Genomic DNA, 17,445 nt, shown 5'->3' on the forward strand with positions numbered 1-17,445 from the left:
TGCCCGGCCATGCGCTGCCCCCCCTCCCCCCACCACGTCCCCCCCCCAGGAGTCAGAGCTGCAGAGCAAAGCACTTTATTGGGGTGACGGTGGCAGCGGTGGCTGTCCTCAGGGCTTGGTCCCACGGCAGGCCACAGCTGCCACGAGCGCAGCCCCTTTCCCTGAGCCGTCCTCTGACTGCAAGAAGGTGACGGTGCAGTTGGGCGCCAGCTCCTGCAGCATATGCTGGAGGTGCTGGGAGAAGCTGGGGGAGACAGGAGGGGAAGGGTGAAGGCTGGTACCCCAAACCCCATGCCCCCCCCCCAGACCCCTCCCATAGGACAAGAGTCCCCAGAGGGCACCTGCCACCCCTGGCCCCACTCACTGCGGATGCATCTTGTACAAGGTGCCGTCCACCCCCACGGTGACGGCCAGCTGGGCCAGGCCCCGGTTCTCCCGCATCTTCTCCACCACGGCAGCCAGGCCAGCGGCACAGAGGTGGGCTGCCCGTGTGGACACAGTCTGGCACACTTCCCGCACCAGCATGCTGTCCTCAAAGCTGGCCTGGAGCTCCAAGTCCTGCAAGATGGCCTGTACCTGCCGCAGGGCAAGCCCATCGCTGCCCCGGAGCATGGGCACCGTTAGCACCGCCGTCCCCATCACCATCCCCAGCCCACGGGCTGGAGGCAGCATCACCCCGCATGCACCCCATCAATGTAGCCCCCTCTCCTGGGGCTCTGGCTTCACACCCCCCGCCCTGGGCTAAGGGAACCCATCAGAGCCCAGCACTCACATCTCAATGGTGGAGAGGAACTTGGTCGGGAAGATGTCCTTGGTCTGGAGCTTGGGGCAGGGCTTGCCGCGGAACAGGAGCTGTTTCTCCACCAGCGCCAGCAGGATGTGGCGCACGATCTCACCCAGGTACATGCCGCTGATGAGCTTCTCGAACCTGCCCCGGCCACAGCCTTAGTCAGGCACAGTTGTCCCCCCAGCCCGCTCCCTGCCCCGGTGCCCTCACCCACCTCTGCTTGCCCGCGTTGATTGTTTTCTTGTCCACCAGCCTGTCAAAGTCAGTGAATATGTCGTCCAGGCAGCCGTTGTCCCCGAAGGCCCCCCACTCCATGTTGATGCACATGCGGCCCTGCTCCCCCTTCACGGTGCCCACATTCTTCATCTCCTCCATGTAGCAGGCGTTGGTCCCTGTCCCTGCAGGCCCCATGCTGGTGTCACCTCCACCACAGCCCTGGCAGAGCTACCTGGCACCCTACAGCCATGCTGGGCAGGCTGGGGTGGTGGTGAGGGAATAGGAGACCCCCTGGGTGCAGAAGTGGTCCTCACCCACTATGAGGCCAATTTCACAGTTGGGGTCATCGTAGCCACAGGACATCATGGTTCCCACTGTGTCGTTGACCACGGCCACCACCTTCAGCCCTAAGTGCTGCAAAAACAGAGATGGGGACACGTGGTTTAGTGGTACCCAGCCGGCTCCTGGGGCTGGCACCGCCTGGGTGCAGGGTGGCACCTGGGGGACAGGGGACGAGCCCCCAGCCCTTCCCTACCTGTTTGCGCTGGGCAGCCTCCTGCAGCAGCTGGACCACGTCCTGCCCCACACAGCCTGTGGCACTGAAGCCTTTGGTCCAGCTCAGCAGCACTGCCTGCAAGAGAGGCAGGAGCAGAGCTGGGCAGCTGCCTCAAACCCCGGGGGCCGTCCCCATCCCCCTGGGGCCGGAGCCACCCCCTCACCTTATCCAGGCCCAGCTGCTGGCAGGGGAAGGAGAAGGTGAAGCCAAGTGGCAGGACATGCTCCATCAGGTCCTGCTTCAGCTGGAAGTCCATGATGCACTCGATGATGTGGTCGAAGAGCTGTGGAGAGCGGCTGTGGTCAGCAGGGCTTGGGCTGGGGCAATGCCATGGGGGGGGTCTCCCAGCCCCAGCCCAGGCCTGTGGGCAGCAAGGGAAGAGGCAATTCCCACCCCCTCGCCTCGTCCCTTGGCCATGGGTCCTCGGCCTCACCGCCTCGCCGGGGCCCTGCATGATGGTGGTCGGGATGACGTAGACCTCGCTGGCAATGTGGATGCTGTCCTGTGCCACACGCACCACCAGCACCCGGAAGTTGGTGCCCCCCAGGTCCAATGCCAGGAATTCCCCTCGTTCTGCAGAGAGCCAGCGCGGGGCATCAGCGGGGCCACAGCCTCCCTGGCACCCCCTTCCCCCGGTCCCCGGCCCTCACCGGTGCCGTCAGGTGTGCTGCGGACATAGGTGGGCAGCATGCGGACGGAGGCATTGGCATTGGTCTGACAGCCCAACCCCAGCTCCATCTCCCGCCTCATCAGCGCCTGGACACGCTCCAGGTCAGCGCGGCTGAGCCGCAGCGGGGCCAACAGCTGGTCCACCTCACGGCGTTGGGCCGCCAGGCGCAGCGTCACCGCTGTCACCATGCCCGCCCCCTGCCCGGTCCCATCCACCGAGGGCAGGAGGCTGGCCATGCACTCAGGGGCCAGCAGCCCTGTCACGCTCTGCAGGATCTCCCCGAACCTGCCGGAGGAAGAAGATGGTGAGGGTTGGGCGTGAGGCATCCCGCTGTGGTGGGACCCTGCCCCATCCCACTCGGTGGGTAAGGGTGAGGTTAACTTTTTAATTCTCTGTGTGCCAATCAGAGTAACAACAATTACTCTAGAGGTTCAAACAAATCACAAATTTACTTAAAACTCAGCAGAACTACAAAAGATAGAGGCTTAGCAAAAGTTATAACAATACTTAAAACTTAGTGGAACTATGAAAGCAAAACTTGTAATGATATTACTCTAATGGGCTGAAAATGGAGAGACAGAGAGTGGCGGAGAGGAAAAGAAAGAGAGAAAGAAAGAGAGAAAGAGAGGAAAGATATCACCACCCTTGGATCCAGCGATGTTCTCTGCTCGTAGTTGTAGTCCTCAGGTAGTAGGCGCGCACTGAAAACTTACGTTTCCCCTTTTTGTAATCCAATGTGCCCGCCCCATAGGCAGGGGCCTGTCATCACTGAGCAGGCACAGTATGTGCTCAGGAATGTTCAGAAATGTTCTAGAAATGAATTGGTGGGTTGTGGGGGTCTTATTGTCCCCTCCCTTCGGGGCTGACCAAGTGAGTGATAATCTTTCACAGGCACACACGCACAGAAGACAGATGGTCTTTGTTTGCATGTTTCAGGAATAGGGGAGCGGGCTCACAAGACGTTATCCTGCCACCGCAGGTTCAGTTCTTGGTCGACACTCCCTTGTCATCAGCCCACCCCTGCCCGTGTCAAAACGGGTGTTTGCCACATGCACTTGTTATCAGAGCCTTACAGACCCCGCCGGGAGCCCCACGTCCCTCCTCACCTGGTATAACCCCGGTACAATTCACCGTCCACCCCCACGTTGACCACCAGCCGCTCCAGCTCCCGGCTCTGACACATGTGGCTGAGGATGGCGGCCAGCCCAGTGGCGCAGAGTGCAGCGGCACGGCTCACCACCGCCCGGCAGATCTGCTGCACCCGGCAGCAATCCCGCTCGCTTGGCCGCAGCCCCAGAGTGTCCAGAGCCGCCCTCGCCTTGGCCATGCCTTCCTCAGTGCTGCAAGAGAGAGCACAGCGCTGGCTTACAGGGCCACCGGCTTGTGGCTGGGGGCACCCACCCATCACCCCCCTCCTTCTCCCACCCGTGGCAGCTCCTGGTGCCCAGGCACTCACTCGATGATCTCCAGGACCTGCTGGGTCTTGAGCACATCCTTGGTCCTCAGGACAGCGACATTGCTCCCAATGAAGAGCACTTTCTCAGCGGCCAGAGAGGTCAGCACGTGCCGGACGATCTCCCCCAGGTACAGGCTGCCCACCAGCTTCTCAAATCTGTGTGCAGCCCAAGTGGGGGTCAGTTGTACTCCCCGGCACCCCTCAGCCCTTTGAGAGCACCCAGGAGCATCACAGGGGGCCATGTGCTCCTGTTGGTAGAGCCTGAGATGCTCAGGGACAGATGGGGAGCCCCGGGGACCCTGCCCTTGCTGGGCGGTGGGAGCACCTCTTCTCCCCAGGGTTGGAGGATTCCTGGTCCACATATTGGTCATAGGGGGTCAGGATGTCGCTCAGGGTGCCATCGTCCCCAAAGCAGCCCCACTCAGTGTTGACACACATCCGCCCGCTGGTCTCCTCTGCCATTTCTACCTGCTGTGCTTCAGCCATGAAGCAGCTGTTGGTGCCCGTGCCTGCAGGGAGCAATGGGAGTGAGAACCAGTGTGGGGTCCCCCAGCACCCACCACCCTGGCACACAGGGTGCACACTGCTCACCCGCAATCAAGGCAACCTCACAGGGTTGCCCCCTCATGCTGCAGGTCATCATGGTGCCCACAGTGTCGTTCATCACGGCAACGACTTCCACATGGTAGAGCTGGCCAGGACCAAAGCGAGAGCATCGTCAGCCCCTCCATGGGGGCAGCCCCCAGCAAGGCCCCCCCCACCCCACGGCCCCCCACCTCCTGCTTGTTGATGGCCGCCTGCAGCAACTGCACAACGTCCTTCCCCTCCACGTCGCTGCAGCTGAAGCCTTTGGACCAGGAGATGAGTTCTGCCTGCGGAGAGCATGCGGCCAAGCCGTTGGCCTCTGGCACCCAGCTGGCTCCGCTCCACACCACTGATGTGCTGGGGAGGAGGCGGCTGCAGCTGCAGCCCTGGGACAGGGCTGTCCTACTCACCTTGTCCAGCCGCGTCTGCCTGCAGCTGAAAGGGAAGACAAAGCCCAAGGGGAGGCGATGCTGGGGGCTGCCGAGGCCAGTAAGGAACTGGCACATGCATTGCGCGATGAAGTCAAAAAGCTGCAAAGGCATGGCCAGGGGTGACCGGCTGCTCCCCTTACCCAGCACCCAGGCTGTGGGAAGCAGCCCAGAGCCCGAGCACTGTCTCGGAGCCCTGCCAAGCCTCCATGGTGCTGATCAGTCCAGCACCAGCCACCCTCTGCCGTGGCCTCCTCGTACCGCTTCCCCCTTGCCCTGCATGATGTCCCCTGGCATGTCGAAGATCTTGCACTTCACTTGGGGACTCTGGTTCCCGTCGCCCAAGAGGGTCACCCACAGGGTCCGGACGTGGCTCTGGCATAGCTCCACCACCAGAAAGTCACCCTTCTCTACAGGGGAGCAGAGGCAGTGTCAGGCAGAGACCTTCCCTGTAGCAGGTCCCCTAAAATCTGCTCCTCACCTGTCCCAGGGACAGTCGCTCACCCATGGAGGAGGCACCCAAGAGCCTGAGACCACCGCAGGGGCCAAGGGAACCAGCTCATGGCCTCTGCCCCTGCACAGGGGGCTGGCAGGGGCAGCGCAAAGGCAGCTTATGAACCGACTGGAGACTGGTGCACCTCTCCCCAGCACTCCCAGGGCCAACTCCAGCAAGGTGTGTGGGGCTGCAGGTAGCAGAGCCCTACCAGTGCCATCAGGCGTGGAGCAGATATAGGTGGGCAGCATCTGCACGTTGGCCTGCGCGTGCGTCTCACGGCTCAGCCCCTTGCGCATGGCTTGCAGCATGCGGCCCTTCACCGCCTGCAGTGTCTCCAGCGGGATGGTGAGCGCCAGCAGAGCTCGTTGTACCTGGGGACAGCTCATTAGGGCACGTCTGAAGGGCAGGGGACGCCTCTCACCGGGTGCAGGGCAGGGGTGGGAAGGGATGGGCCTTACCGGTGTGCAGGCGGGACCATCATTCCGGTGGCCCAGCTGATGGTTCACCGGGGACCTGCGTGGAGGGAGGCGGCATGTCACCCCCTGAGCCCCAGCCCGCGGGAGGACAGGACACATGCCTGCCCGCGCCCAAGCACACGAGCGGGGCTGGGGGGGGGGGGGCATCCCCAGCTCTGCCTCCCACCTCCCCTCTGCGTCCCTGCTCCACGGGGCCACGGTCTCAACAGCATCGGCACTTTGCAGTGTCCTTCCACTGCAATCACGACCCTGCAGCCGGGGGTAGAGGGGGCAGCTGTGCCCCACGATGTTGATGGTGCCGGGGCTGTCCTCGGGGGCTGCGGGAGAGGGGGGCTGCCCCTGCCTCGCCCAGCCCGCGTTTCCCCTCCACCTGCAAGAGGCCGGAAGCTGGTCTCTACCCTGCCCGGGGCGGTGCAACATCCGGGGGGGCAGGAGGAGCCTTCTCAGCCCCATCCCCGGCCTCTCCACGCTTGACTTCGCTCGGCCACCGCCGGGCCGGAGCCGCTCACCAGTTCAGGGCCGGGCGGCCCCGCTCCTCCGCGCCCAGACTCCGCCGGGGGAGGCCGTCCGAGCTGGGGGCGGCGGGGCTCTGCTCCCGGGAGGCCCTCGCCGCCCTGCCGTACTGGGCGGGCTTGGGCAGGGCGGCGCGGCGCTCGGGGCTGGCCATGGCTGCGGGGCCGGCGGCGGCGGGGCGGCCGGTGGTGGGGCGGGGGGGGCCGTTACCAACGCCGCTGCCGTTGCCTCGGCAACAGAAGCAGCGCCCGCGGGCGTCCCGCCACGCCATTGGCCGGCCCGCCGCGCCGTTGGCCCCGCCGCGGCCAATGGCGGCCACGCGCCCACCGCCCCAGGGCGCCCCCGCGGGAGGTGCCGCTCCCCGCTCCGCTCCCCGCTCCGCTCCCCGCGGCCCCGGGCCGGGCAGCAGCGCCCTCGTTAGCCCTATTAGCGCTTTTAAATTTGAGGCCGAATTTTAATTAGCTCTGCATCAGCTCGTCCCGTTCATTAGGCAGCACAGGGACGAGCCTCACCCTGTTCCCGGTGAGGCGCTCCGCGGCAGGGCGAGGATGCTCCCGGGGGAGCTGGGCACCCCCACAGCTGGGCCTGGGGTTCCATCCTGCCCTTGAAGCCACCAGCTGCTGAAGCATCGGTGGCTGGAGATGAGGCCTCCCTGCCACGGGGACCAGGCACAAGGCAGCACACAGCCCGGCCGAGCCACCGGGCAGACAGGGAAGACACCAAGGACACAGGGACAGCGATGTCGTGGCTCTCCGCTGGTCTCTGCAGCTGCTGGCTGGGAAAGTCATTGATGGACCATTAGCCACAGCCTTTGGCACAGCAGCCCCCCGCCCAGGGGGTCCCCAAGCTCACACCACCCCCCAGAGGCCAAGGACAGGCCTCAGGAAGGTGATTGTGGAGGCACTGTCTGCCGTTCCTCCTCTCCTCCCTCCAGCGCCTCCCATTCCCCAGAGAAAGACAGCACAGCTCCTCCGTGTTGCTGCAGTTTCATAAAAACATACATAAATATATTTCCATTTCTTTAACAGAGAGCAAAGCTGCACAGGCACCTATAAAACACACAGTCACTTCTCCACCCGGCGCTCCCTGCACAGGTTGTATAAAACATATAAAAAGGGGTGGGTTGGAGAACAAGGCTGCAGGTGAAGCAGGGGTATGGTGCCACGCAGACCCTCGCCGGGGCGTGGGGAGCTGCCGGGGGGGGTCCTGCTGCACCGCTGGCCTCAGAACTTGCGTTTTCTCCGGCGGCAGCCTTTGGTCTGCTGCTGGCTGCCCAAGCGAAGAGCCGCGTGCGGCTCCAAGTCCACCACGCTGTCTGTGGCTTCCAAAAAGGAGACACCGGGTTTCGCAGGGGAGATGTCGAAAGGAAGGTGACAAAGGGAGTTGGGGCTGTCCACCACCGGCCCCCCGGCTCTGGCCGAGAGTGCAGGGGGGGACTGTTGGTCTCCTATTCCAGGGAGGGGGGTCCCCGCATCAGCACCTGCAACAAGAGCGCATGTCAGCACTGCCTGGCCACAGGTCAGGAGAGGAGGGTGCTGTTGAGAGCATTTCTCCCCACTCATCTCCTCCTGTCCTTGGACCCGTGGGGGGAAGCGCCAGTGTGCTGGCAGGGAGGGCAGCAAGCTGCCACCCCGCCAGGAAGCTGGACATCTCTTGGTGCAATGGCTCAGAGCACACCCCTACCCCTGCAAGGGCGCTGGCACAGGCAGGGATGTGTGCAGCCAGCCGGGGGATGCCAACGGCCAGCCAAACCCAGCGCCTCCCGCTCTGCTCAGGAAGAACAGACCCCTTCGAGGGGAATTTGCTGTCCCAGCACAGCCCAGGACTGCAAGGGGAGAGCTGGGAAAGGTCACCCAGCCAGGTAGGCACAGAAAGTAGCTTCTCACCTGCAGACTTGCTCTCTGAGAGTTCCAGCATCCTGAGGAGTCCCCTCTCCTGCCTTCTAGCGTCCTGCCAAGGAGAGGAGAACCACCGTCACAGCACGGCCACGAGGGAAGCCCGTAGCCGGGGTGGCCCTGTGGCCACACATTCCTCTAGCCCACAGGGTCAGGCTGGGCACAAGTGGCAGTGCTGCATTTCCAGAGCTGCCAGCTGAGCATGGCCAGCTGCCAACGGGAAAGGCACTGCCCCATGCCAAGCCTGACTGGTGCCCGAGCAGAGGCAGCTGAGAGCAGTTAATAAAGCAGAGCCCAGTTAAGGAGGGAGGCCAGGGTGCAGGAAGCCACCCCCAAGCCCAGCGAGTGTGGGGCTGCAACAGAGAAACACGGGCACCGGGGGCTCTGCCACATCCCCTGGCACTGTGCCCCTGAGCAGGCTCCATCCCACTCTGAGGGCATGGGGCTTGCTGTTGGAGGGAAGAACCTTCCTCCAGGGCACAGCCAGATGAGGAACGTGCATCTTGTGTCCCCTCTTAGCCCCTGTGAAGATGCAGCCGCGCTGGTCATGCAGGCTAAGGGCAGACCACTTGGCCTGGCTGGTTTGAGCCTTGCTAGCCCAGAAAAAGTCCCCTCTCTCCTGGCTGCTCCATGCCCCCAGAACTGCTCTAGAAGGCACTGGCATCCCAGCTGAAGGGTTGGAGCTGCAAAGCACGCCAAAATGGACCATGGTAGGAACCCGCAAGCCCAACAGTGCCACTAGGAAGCTTTCCAAAAGCCCGGCCTGTGCTCAGGCATGACCTGCTCCCCCAGGGAGCTGCCACCTCGACACAAGGCAGGGTCAGGGAAAACACAGAGCCTTGCTGAACTGTCCCAAAGGGCCACCCGGCTCCAGCACCTTTCCCCCATGCCCTGTGCTTGTGCCTGTGTGCAGGACCCTGCACACCAGCTGACTGTGGGGTGCAAGGACAGAGTCAAACAGCACCCACGGAACCAGTCACATGCAGGAGCAGCCGTGCCCTGCAGTACTCTGAACCACACAGCACTTGGCTGTATCCCAGCCAAAATCATCAACCAGAAATCTCATCATTTGCATCTGAATCCCCAAAGGGCTGAGGCCTGTGATGGATTTAAGGGATTATACAAAACTAAGACATCATGTTGCATCTTCATGCTGAGAATCACATTTCTGAGCACAGGCAAAGCTGTGGCACTAGGGCTTTGCCTGCAGGAACCAGCAGGAAGGCCCAGAAGGACCCTCTCTGTGCTCCCCCAGGACTGCCATGAGCAGGAAAAAGCACGGTGGGGGTCAACACCTGGTGAGTGACTGTGAACCAGCTGCTACCCACGCTCCTGCCTCCCACCTCCCCCAGCAAGGCACATCCCACACACCCGGCACACCTCCACTGCGCTCACTCCCCCACATTTCTCCCGGGATGCTGCAGTTTGCTCCAGGCACTGAGCAGTTCCCTCTGCTCCAGCTCCGAAGCCTTCCCCATGGGAAAGGGCTTGCAGATAGAGTCGGATACGCTTGTCGCCCCTCACCCTGTCAGCCGAGGAAGCCTGCAGGACTAAGGCGTGCTGTCTGGCAGCGGGACAGCCCTGGCTGCCTGCCTGCTGGAGAGGTTACTGGCAGGTCTGCTGGATTAGCTCACCCCTGGGAACAGTCCATGCTCTCGCAGAGCATCACAGGAGGGGGGGCAACAAGTTCTCTGGCCACGGCAACCCACAGGGACAGGCAATCCTGCACCAGGTCAGCTCATCCCGTCAATCAGGGAAACTACTCCTGCTGCCAACCCAGCCCCAAACCCAGTGCAAAGCAAAGGAGACAGTCTGCAGGGTCGCCCCTCACCTTGGTGCTTCGCAGCCTCCTGGTTCCCTGAGCTTGCCTAGCAGCCTGAAGGCAGCTGTCCACGTGCCTCTGATACTGCAGCAGTGGCACCAGTGACTTACAGAGGTAGCACTTCTCACACCTGCCAGGCAGCAAAGGACAGAGCACTGCATTAGGATTTGCCCTGCACCAGGCTCCCAGCCACCAGCGGTGGCCTTCCTCCTCCAGGCCACACCACGGAGAAGACATGTCACCAGATCGGGTCTCGCTCAGTGGGGTCAGGCCGGCACCAATCGCAAAAACTGAGTGATTATCAGTTTTCCCTGCCTGTTCCTCTGAATCCTGCTGCTGCAGCAGCGGGACGGTAATCAAATCTGCTCATCTAACTATCTCAAACACCACTGATTTCTCCCCAGACATAAAGCACCCTGTCAAAATCTACAGAAATGAAGTGCGAGGGCCTTGCAAAGGGGAGTTAAATTCTGCCTGAAAAGCAAACCAAGTGTGTTAAATCAGAGAGACATTTTACCAGGGCTGGATGAACTTGTCTGACTAGTAAATCAAGTCTTTCTCTGCACCATCTCCATTTTACATCGTGCCATGTTGGGAGAGGAATGCAGAGCACACGCTCCTGCTGGGGGGCTGGCACAGCATGTTCCTCAAACCCCCTCATTTGTGTCGAAGATGCCCAGGCTCACGCAGGACGACTGAGTGTGCTTGGGAAGAAAATTATCCCGGGTGAAAGGAGATGAAGGTCAGGCGTGGATTTACACAGCTACACTCGCTCACTTCCACACCAGCTCTCAGCAGGGACCAAGTCATGCAGAAGAGGACACCAGTTCTTCAGGAGGGGAGTGTCCACCTGGGGAGCTATTCAGGAACGGACCATCTCCAAGAAGAGACGAGCCCCCAGGGACCAGCCCCAGCAGCATCGCTTTCAGTTTGATAAGCAGCACTCTCCTAGTAAAACTCACCCCAGGCTCTAAAATGCATATGGAGAGCCCCCATCGAGCAAAACTCTGCAGTACTTTTCCTGTATTTTCTTTCCAGTCAGTGCTGATTACCCAGATAATGTGTCTAAACAGAAGCTGTCCTCTCTATAATTAGCCTAATTCCATTAGTGATGTTGCCATCCACTGTTTGTAACAGCAAAATTGCTTCCATAGCAGGGATTTTACTGTCAGATCCTCTCTTATGATGCTTTGTGTGGGTGGCAGGAGGAGGGGCTGCATAGGAAGAGATTAAACAAAGCCACTGCTATTCTGAAAGTCTAATTTAATTAAGAATATCACTACAGGTGCCATGTTGACAGCCTCCCTGTCCTAGCCTCTTCTTTACCCGGGGTTACCAAGCTCAAATCTCCCATTAGAAACTGGCTGAGTTAGCACCATTTTAGCTACAGCTCCCCCCACAGCAGCCAGAGACCATGCATCCCTGACCTGCCATGGATTGGGCTGAAAGGAAATTAGTGCAAAAATAAACAATCTGAGAACAGCAAATTCCTCTTGCTTCAGTTTAAATATAGCCAGCACTGCAACAAGAGGCACTGAGAGCAGGCAATTTCTTATGGAAACATTGCTGTAAGGCCAACAGCCAGCATTTATACAGGAATAAAGACATCCACAGGCAAGCTAGAACTGAAGCACAGAAACAATCTTCGAGGAGCAAGCATACCTACTTACTTGTCAATGTCTAAGGACGTTGGGCTGCGTTCACCACTGGCAGCTTTACTTCTTGCCTCTCTCTGACGCCGGGTGAGCACTGGAGGAAAAACAGAAAGGGTTACCTGCCATCCACCCCAAAAGCATCCCTACACCATGTCTGAACGCAACAAGTTTCAATCTCTTCCACTCAAGGCTGCAGCAGAAGTGATGCTAGAGGCAAAGAAATACTGGACTGGGATGGGCAGGGTTGTCTTTCCTGCAGAAGAGGTAGCTGGCCAATTCTCCTTTTTTTGGGGGGGGGAGATACTGAAGAAGTTACCTTCCCCAGACTCGGAAGCTAGCTAGCCATTTCACACTGTAACTTGTCTTCTGCCAGAAACAGCTGGATCAGCAGTACGCAGTTTACAGTAATTTTAAAGCTGATGCGCAGAAGCGCAACAGCCTGGGATAAGAGTTCCACAGCTGCTCCAGCAGCACAGCACTGCTCCCTGCCAAGCTAAGCACCCGTGCCTACTGCAGCAGAGGGAGCGTGGTAACTGTGAGCTCGGGGGGGAAGGAGAGCTGAGGCAGGAGCTGTGCAGAGGCACCAGCCCTTCTGCAAATGTGGTAGGAAGAGGGAGCCTTGCTGGGGAGGGATACAGCTCATGCTGGAAAGCGAAGGTTACAACACTTAGCCTACACTCGCTGCTTTTTCCACTGCCCACATGAAATGGGGATGATCTGTACTACTGTACTACAGCTTTGTGCGGCCTCTGGATGAAGATCTCTACCAGGGCTAAGCACCAGTGGTGCTACTCTCCAGCAGCAGCAGCGAAGGGCCAGCTCCAACACATGTGGGTAGCCAGCGAGATCCCAGCTGACCAGCATGCTGATGACGGGTCCAACAATTTCTGTTCCTTCAGCAAGCCTAAGCAGCCTTTCCAAACTTGCTCTCCAGGCATCTGCAGGGACCGTGTTGGAGCGTTGTCTCTTTCAGTCGAATTCCTCTCAGCATATTCCTGTTGACATGCCACCAGCAAAGATCCTCAGGGAACATATCAGATAGCTTAGCTTGCTTCACCAGGGACGTTCAAGACTCTAGCTCCAAAACAGATGTCACAGTAAGCACTCTCGGGCAAGCTGGCTAAGGAGACAATGCAGGGAGCTGGTTTACAGCCTGGTAACATTGCTTCCCAAACTCTCTTTAGGAGAAAGGCCTGAATCCAAGGTACAGACTCAACAAACCTGCTCTTCTTGGCACATCATCTATGATAAAGAAAGGGATGCACAAAATTTTGTGCAGAATAAAGGGAATCCTTCAGAGTTTTAGCAAAACCTCATTTCCAGAGTGTTAGGCAACCCCAATTTCTATCCACAATGATGATACAACAGGGTCTTTCCCTTAGTAGCAATCACTGATCTGCAATCACGACCAGCAAACGCACTGCAAGATGCTCAGGAGCTGCTGGGGCTGACGGGAGACATCCACGCTGAAGAAACAAGCTCGAGCGTTTCCTAGGACATGGCTATTGTCTCGTAGGTGATGACTGATACCAACAGCTCATTTCTCACACACACCGACGCGGGCGTCTCTCTAGTGTAGCCTGGCCCAGATTCAAAGTGGCAGCCTGACTAGGAGGACTGATAACCACGGCCACCCCCCAGGCCATCCAGCCTCCCAACAACCCAACTAACACATGTGTTTGACAGCATGGTGAAAGCTGCTCTCCAAATCAGCGTGCGCTCGTTAATATTCCTTTAACACCATCTCGGGAGCCTTGTGCACCAGCTCAGGTGTTAATCAGTTCTATTTTCTTCCAAAAGCAGTGAACACATCTGGCATAATGGGCCCATTAGAGATGTGTGGGACCAGCTCTGCAGCTGCCCATGGGAAGACCCCCAGCTGTGCTGCTGGAAGCAGAGCCACAGGAGAAAGAACAGGGCCAGTCATCCAACAGGCACGGCGAGGCAGAGCGGAGCCAGCCTTCCCCCTTCACATCTTCCCAAACGCTGGCAAGGCACAAGCACTGCCAAAACATGCTGGCAGCCTGCAGAAAGGGAGTTAAGAACTTGGAAAAACACTTGCCGTGGGGAAAATCCCCACCACAGAGCAGAGCCGACCCACTGTGCGATAGGAGCCTTGTCAATCTCCCAGATGCAACGCTCTTCGCTGGGTCAGACACACTCTGTAGCCCAAGAATGACGTTTTCCACAGCTTGGCATTTCTTCTGGTTGACAAGTCATCCTTGGGCTGCTTGGCTCCAGCTCGCACCCTGGGGAAGAGGAGCAAACCCTTCCCAGCGCAGTCCCGCTATCAGCGTGCCCACCCCAGGCACCTCCTGGGGCTGCCAGGTGAGGTTGAGACATGGAGCTGTGAGGCCGTAGTCACCAAGCTCCTCGCCTCGCTGCACAACCCACCTGCAGCTCGCTGCACCAGCTTCCTCCTCATTCCCGCCACCAGCCGTACCACTTTTTGTGCAGGATCCTATTAGTGGCAGGCTTGCCAGCATCTTGTCCTTTTTCAGAAATGATGAAGCTTTCCTCTGCGCCCATTCTGTTATTCTTTCTGCTGTATCAGTGCCACTTCTATTGATGTCAGGAGCTTTTTAGCAGTACCAGCACTGCCACTGAAGACTGACAGATGCGTCACATTGCATTTGAGGCTTTGGGAGGAAGGGATATACCAAATCCTCATTTTCCTGGGCTCACTTGGGAACTGAGAGGTTGGGAGCACATAGATGGAGAGCAACAGGAATAGAGTACATCCCAAAGCTCGAGACTATTTGCTGTGCTCAGTAGTGGCCAAGACTTGCTTCCAGATCAAGACCAGCAGATTCCTGCACTGGCAGCAGCAGCAGGCGATGGATGTGGTGACTCCAGTGGAGAGCCCCTCTCACACAAGCCAACCCTTCAGCCGAGCGCATGAAGGAAGAGGGAGCTGGCACAGCACTTCCCTGGCTCCACTCATTCGCTTGGAATTAACACCAGCCACTGAGCTGGAAACCCGGGACCTGAACCTTCCCCAGCCTGGTACACGCAACAACAGGCTCTTTTTTATTTACTCAGACCACAGGAAAATGGAAATTCGTGATCAGATTTTCATACTGCCCAGGTATGTGGCGGTCTGGGCACCCAGCCAGGGCAACCAGGTACATACATAGGGGAAGCAACTGTAACTCATCTTGCCCAGCTAACTCATTTGAAAACCTGGCCTTAAATATCAGCCAGACTGAGCTGGCCTCCTGGTACAAAACACTGAAAGACTTTGGTGCACGACTAGAAAAGGGAAGAAGAGAAATAAAATCAGCAAGAAGCCATCCTTTTGTAGTTTTAAAATAAAAAAGACTGACAGCTATAGTCTACAGGACTGCATAATCTGCAGTTCTAGAGACATCAGGAATAAATCCAATTATTAAGTCCAAAGACAGACCAGGAACCCCTGACCCAGTGCACCAAAGGAAAACTGAAGCCGTCTTTTCTTAACAGACCAGGACACGGCTTGGAGGGTAGAATTAGATTTTCTCTCACACGAGGCTGTGGCTGTGCTCTTGAGGAAGCCAGCAGCCAGCCAAGAGCACACAGCACTGCAGCAGTAGGAAACAGGTTCCAGACCCACACAGGAGCTGCCATTTGCTTCAAAAAACAATTCTCCCACTTCATTTTTCTCCCCATGCATTACCTTTACCTATGGTTTTTGTGCTAGCGAAAGATGCCAAGGTAACAGCCCTGGAAACGGAGTCCTTTTGTACCTGCACAGCTGTGCCAGGCTACTGTCTGGCCTCTGCTCAGAGCTAAACATCACCCCTGCCTATTCAACCCAACCCCCCCCCCCGACCAGCCCATCAGCCAAGACCTCTCCGGGTGACTGTTGCCTTTGTACGGCCACCGGGAACTGGATGGAGGCGCCCCGCAAGCCAGAGCCCCCGCAGGCAGACAGGATTCTGCCCTGCGTTACATGCTGCTCCAAGTCCAGGAAGCCCCTGGTCCTGCAAAGAGTCTTGGTGCAAACAACACAGGCATCACAGACTGTTATGGCTAATAAAGCCTGGTCTCTACAGGGAAAATACTAGAATAACTGGCAATAGAAAACCCAAATTACTGTGATTTTGTCCCAAAACCATTGCTCTGCTTACAGCCATTACTGTAGACCAAAATCCCTTTTATTCCAGGCTAGTTTTCTTACGGGGGGGATTGTTCTGAACAAGTCAGAACAGCAGAGTAGCAATTCCAAAATAACTATCCTTACAAACATCCCCAAGGAGACCAGTCTGGAAGCAGAGTGGAGAGACCAGCCTTGAACTCTGTCCTGCTGAAAGCCAACACCAAAGGAAAGAACAAATTCCCTTGCACTGCCAAAGAATTCAAAGCTTTTCCCTGATCACAGTCAGGATTCCCCAGGATCAATGGATATACTCACAGTCCAGCCACACCAGGGACTCGATTACCACAGGGCCAAAGACATTCCTGCTAAAAGGCATACTAAAAATTCTGCTCCATTTTGTAGCGCAGATAAGACCTTTATCAGCATTGAGAATGGGAGAGGAACTGTGATAATTTGTGATTTACCCGAGCCAAACGCTTTGCATTAGTAGCTGGTTTGTGCCGCCAGAGAGAACTTCCCACCAAAATTAAGCACCAAGCAGTGTGAGCCGCTGCTCTGGCTCCTGCTATGTTGACAGGATCCATGTCATATCCCCAAAGATTTAGTATAACGGAGGGACCTTGTATTTTAAAAGTACATCAACTCTGCATTAAGATTACATGGTGAAACTTCCTCCTGCTAGAGGAATGCAGAAGTTACAGTTCTTGTACTAGCTCAAATTTGCTCAAATTGCTTAAACATCATAGATTTAGGTTGCATTTAATAACCCAGCATGTAACTGAAAATTATATATTCACAACCTGAAAAGTTAATCTTATTACAAGCTACTACTTTGATATTACCTGACATTGTGCTAACACAGACTACATCTCAAGCAGCAGCTAAAACATAACTTATTGAATATGTTGATAACCAACCAGTATATTTGTTCACAAAGCTCTACAAAGGTTGGCTATGGAAAACTGATACGGAGAAGACTGTAAAGAGGATTAATATGGGCATTCTGACCGTGCTTCTATGCCTCCCTCTTCACATGAAGGAGAAAAATCCCAGATCGATAGGTATCATTTTGCAATTTTAGAGGAACAAGAGGGAAACTTTTCTGCAATCTCTTACAGCTGAACAAGCCATTTTTGCACATACAAATGTCAGACTCATTCCAGAGTGCAGGCCGTGCTTGGAGTGGTACAGAACATTCTCCTTCTTAAGAGCCCTGAAGGATGCTTGCCCGCGTGGCTGAGGAGCCTGCCATTTTCTACCACTGGCAGATACTCTGCAGGTCCTCAACAAAACACACAACAGACATGTCTTATGAATACTGCTTAAAGCATCCAGGGCTAGATCCTGGGGTAGTACTCGGCTTATACGCTTTCCAAGGGACTAATAACGTGAAGTTGATCAGAGAGATGTCTCTGTGCAGGAGGTGCTGGAAACACAGGAGCCTCCGATAACACTCTCCTGGCTGGTTTGGAGACAGAACAAGGCAGAATGAACAAACCTCCCCACATACCACGCACCAAATATCCCTAGAGGGACAAGCCTGTAGCACCTGACCACAGGTAACAGGAAAGGGGGACGAGCACAAAGAGCAAACACACAGAAGTGCTTGGCAGACCTGGACTGTCCTCGCCAGCCTCCTCTCCCACGATGCCGTTGCAGTACATGGCGTGCAGCTCGATCTCCTTAGCTGGAAAGCCTTGGTCACACAGCGGGCAGGACACACGGTCAGCAGCTGTAGGGCTGTTCTCAGACATAGTCCTGCCAGCATCTTCATCACCACCAGCCTAAGGAAGAAGAAAAAATTAGCCAGAC

At 57.3% G+C, this 17,445-nt stretch overlaps 2 protein-coding genes across 7 annotated transcripts in view; both read right to left on the reverse strand.

The window, feature by feature from the left end:
* Nucleotides 1-98: 98 nt before the first annotated feature.
* Nucleotides 99-5,509, reverse strand: HK3 (hexokinase 3). Of its 2 annotated transcripts, XM_054842065.1 has the most exons (17): nt 5,403-5,509; nt 4,960-5,108; nt 4,681-4,800; nt 4,462-4,557; nt 4,277-4,376; nt 4,011-4,194; nt 3,686-3,841; nt 3,336-3,569; nt 2,210-2,514; nt 1,993-2,132; nt 1,723-1,842; nt 1,539-1,634; nt 1,318-1,417; nt 1,002-1,185; nt 773-928; nt 365-598; nt 99-244 (listed from the first exon to the last, which is right to left on the reverse strand). In XM_054842065.1, exons 1-17 carry the CDS (start codon nt 5,500-5,502, stop codon nt 109-111), a joined length of 2,610 nt encoding a protein of 869 aa, XP_054698040.1. In that variant the 5' UTR covers nt 5,503-5,509; the 3' UTR covers nt 99-108. The 2 variants fall into 2 exon arrangements, with proteins under 2 accessions (XP_054698040.1, XP_054698041.1); XM_054842066.1 differs by lacking the exons at nt 3,336-3,569; nt 3,686-3,841; nt 4,011-4,194; ... (3 more) ...; nt 4,960-5,108; nt 5,403-5,509 and adding an exon at nt 2,873-3,072.
* A 1,644-nt stretch (nt 5,510-7,153) lies between these two features.
* Nucleotides 7,154-17,445, reverse strand: part of UIMC1 (ubiquitin interaction motif containing 1) — a 39,169-nt gene continuing 28,877 nt past the window's right edge. For 2 of the 5 annotated variants that reach the window (XM_054841481.1, XM_054841482.1), the window contains exons 9-13: nt 17,249-17,417; nt 11,571-11,649; nt 9,910-10,030; nt 8,070-8,133; nt 7,154-7,663 (exon numbers count right to left, since the gene is read on the reverse strand). In XM_054841481.1, the coding sequence (XP_054697456.1) occupies nt 7,407-7,663; nt 8,070-8,133; nt 9,910-10,030; nt 11,571-11,649; nt 17,249-17,417 (690 nt within the window). In that variant the 3' untranslated portion in view covers nt 7,154-7,406. Of the gene's footprint in view, nt 7,664-8,069; nt 8,134-9,909; nt 10,031-11,562; nt 11,650-17,248; nt 17,418-17,445 lie in introns of those variants that run through there. The other 3 variants (XM_054841483.1, XR_008579250.1, XM_054841484.1) reach the window with 3 other exon arrangements.

The sequence above is a fragment of the Grus americana genome, chromosome 14 (assembly GCF_028858705.1).
Source record: "Grus americana isolate bGruAme1 chromosome 14, bGruAme1.mat, whole genome shotgun sequence".
NCBI lineage: Eukaryota > Metazoa > Chordata > Aves > Gruiformes > Gruidae > Grus > Grus americana.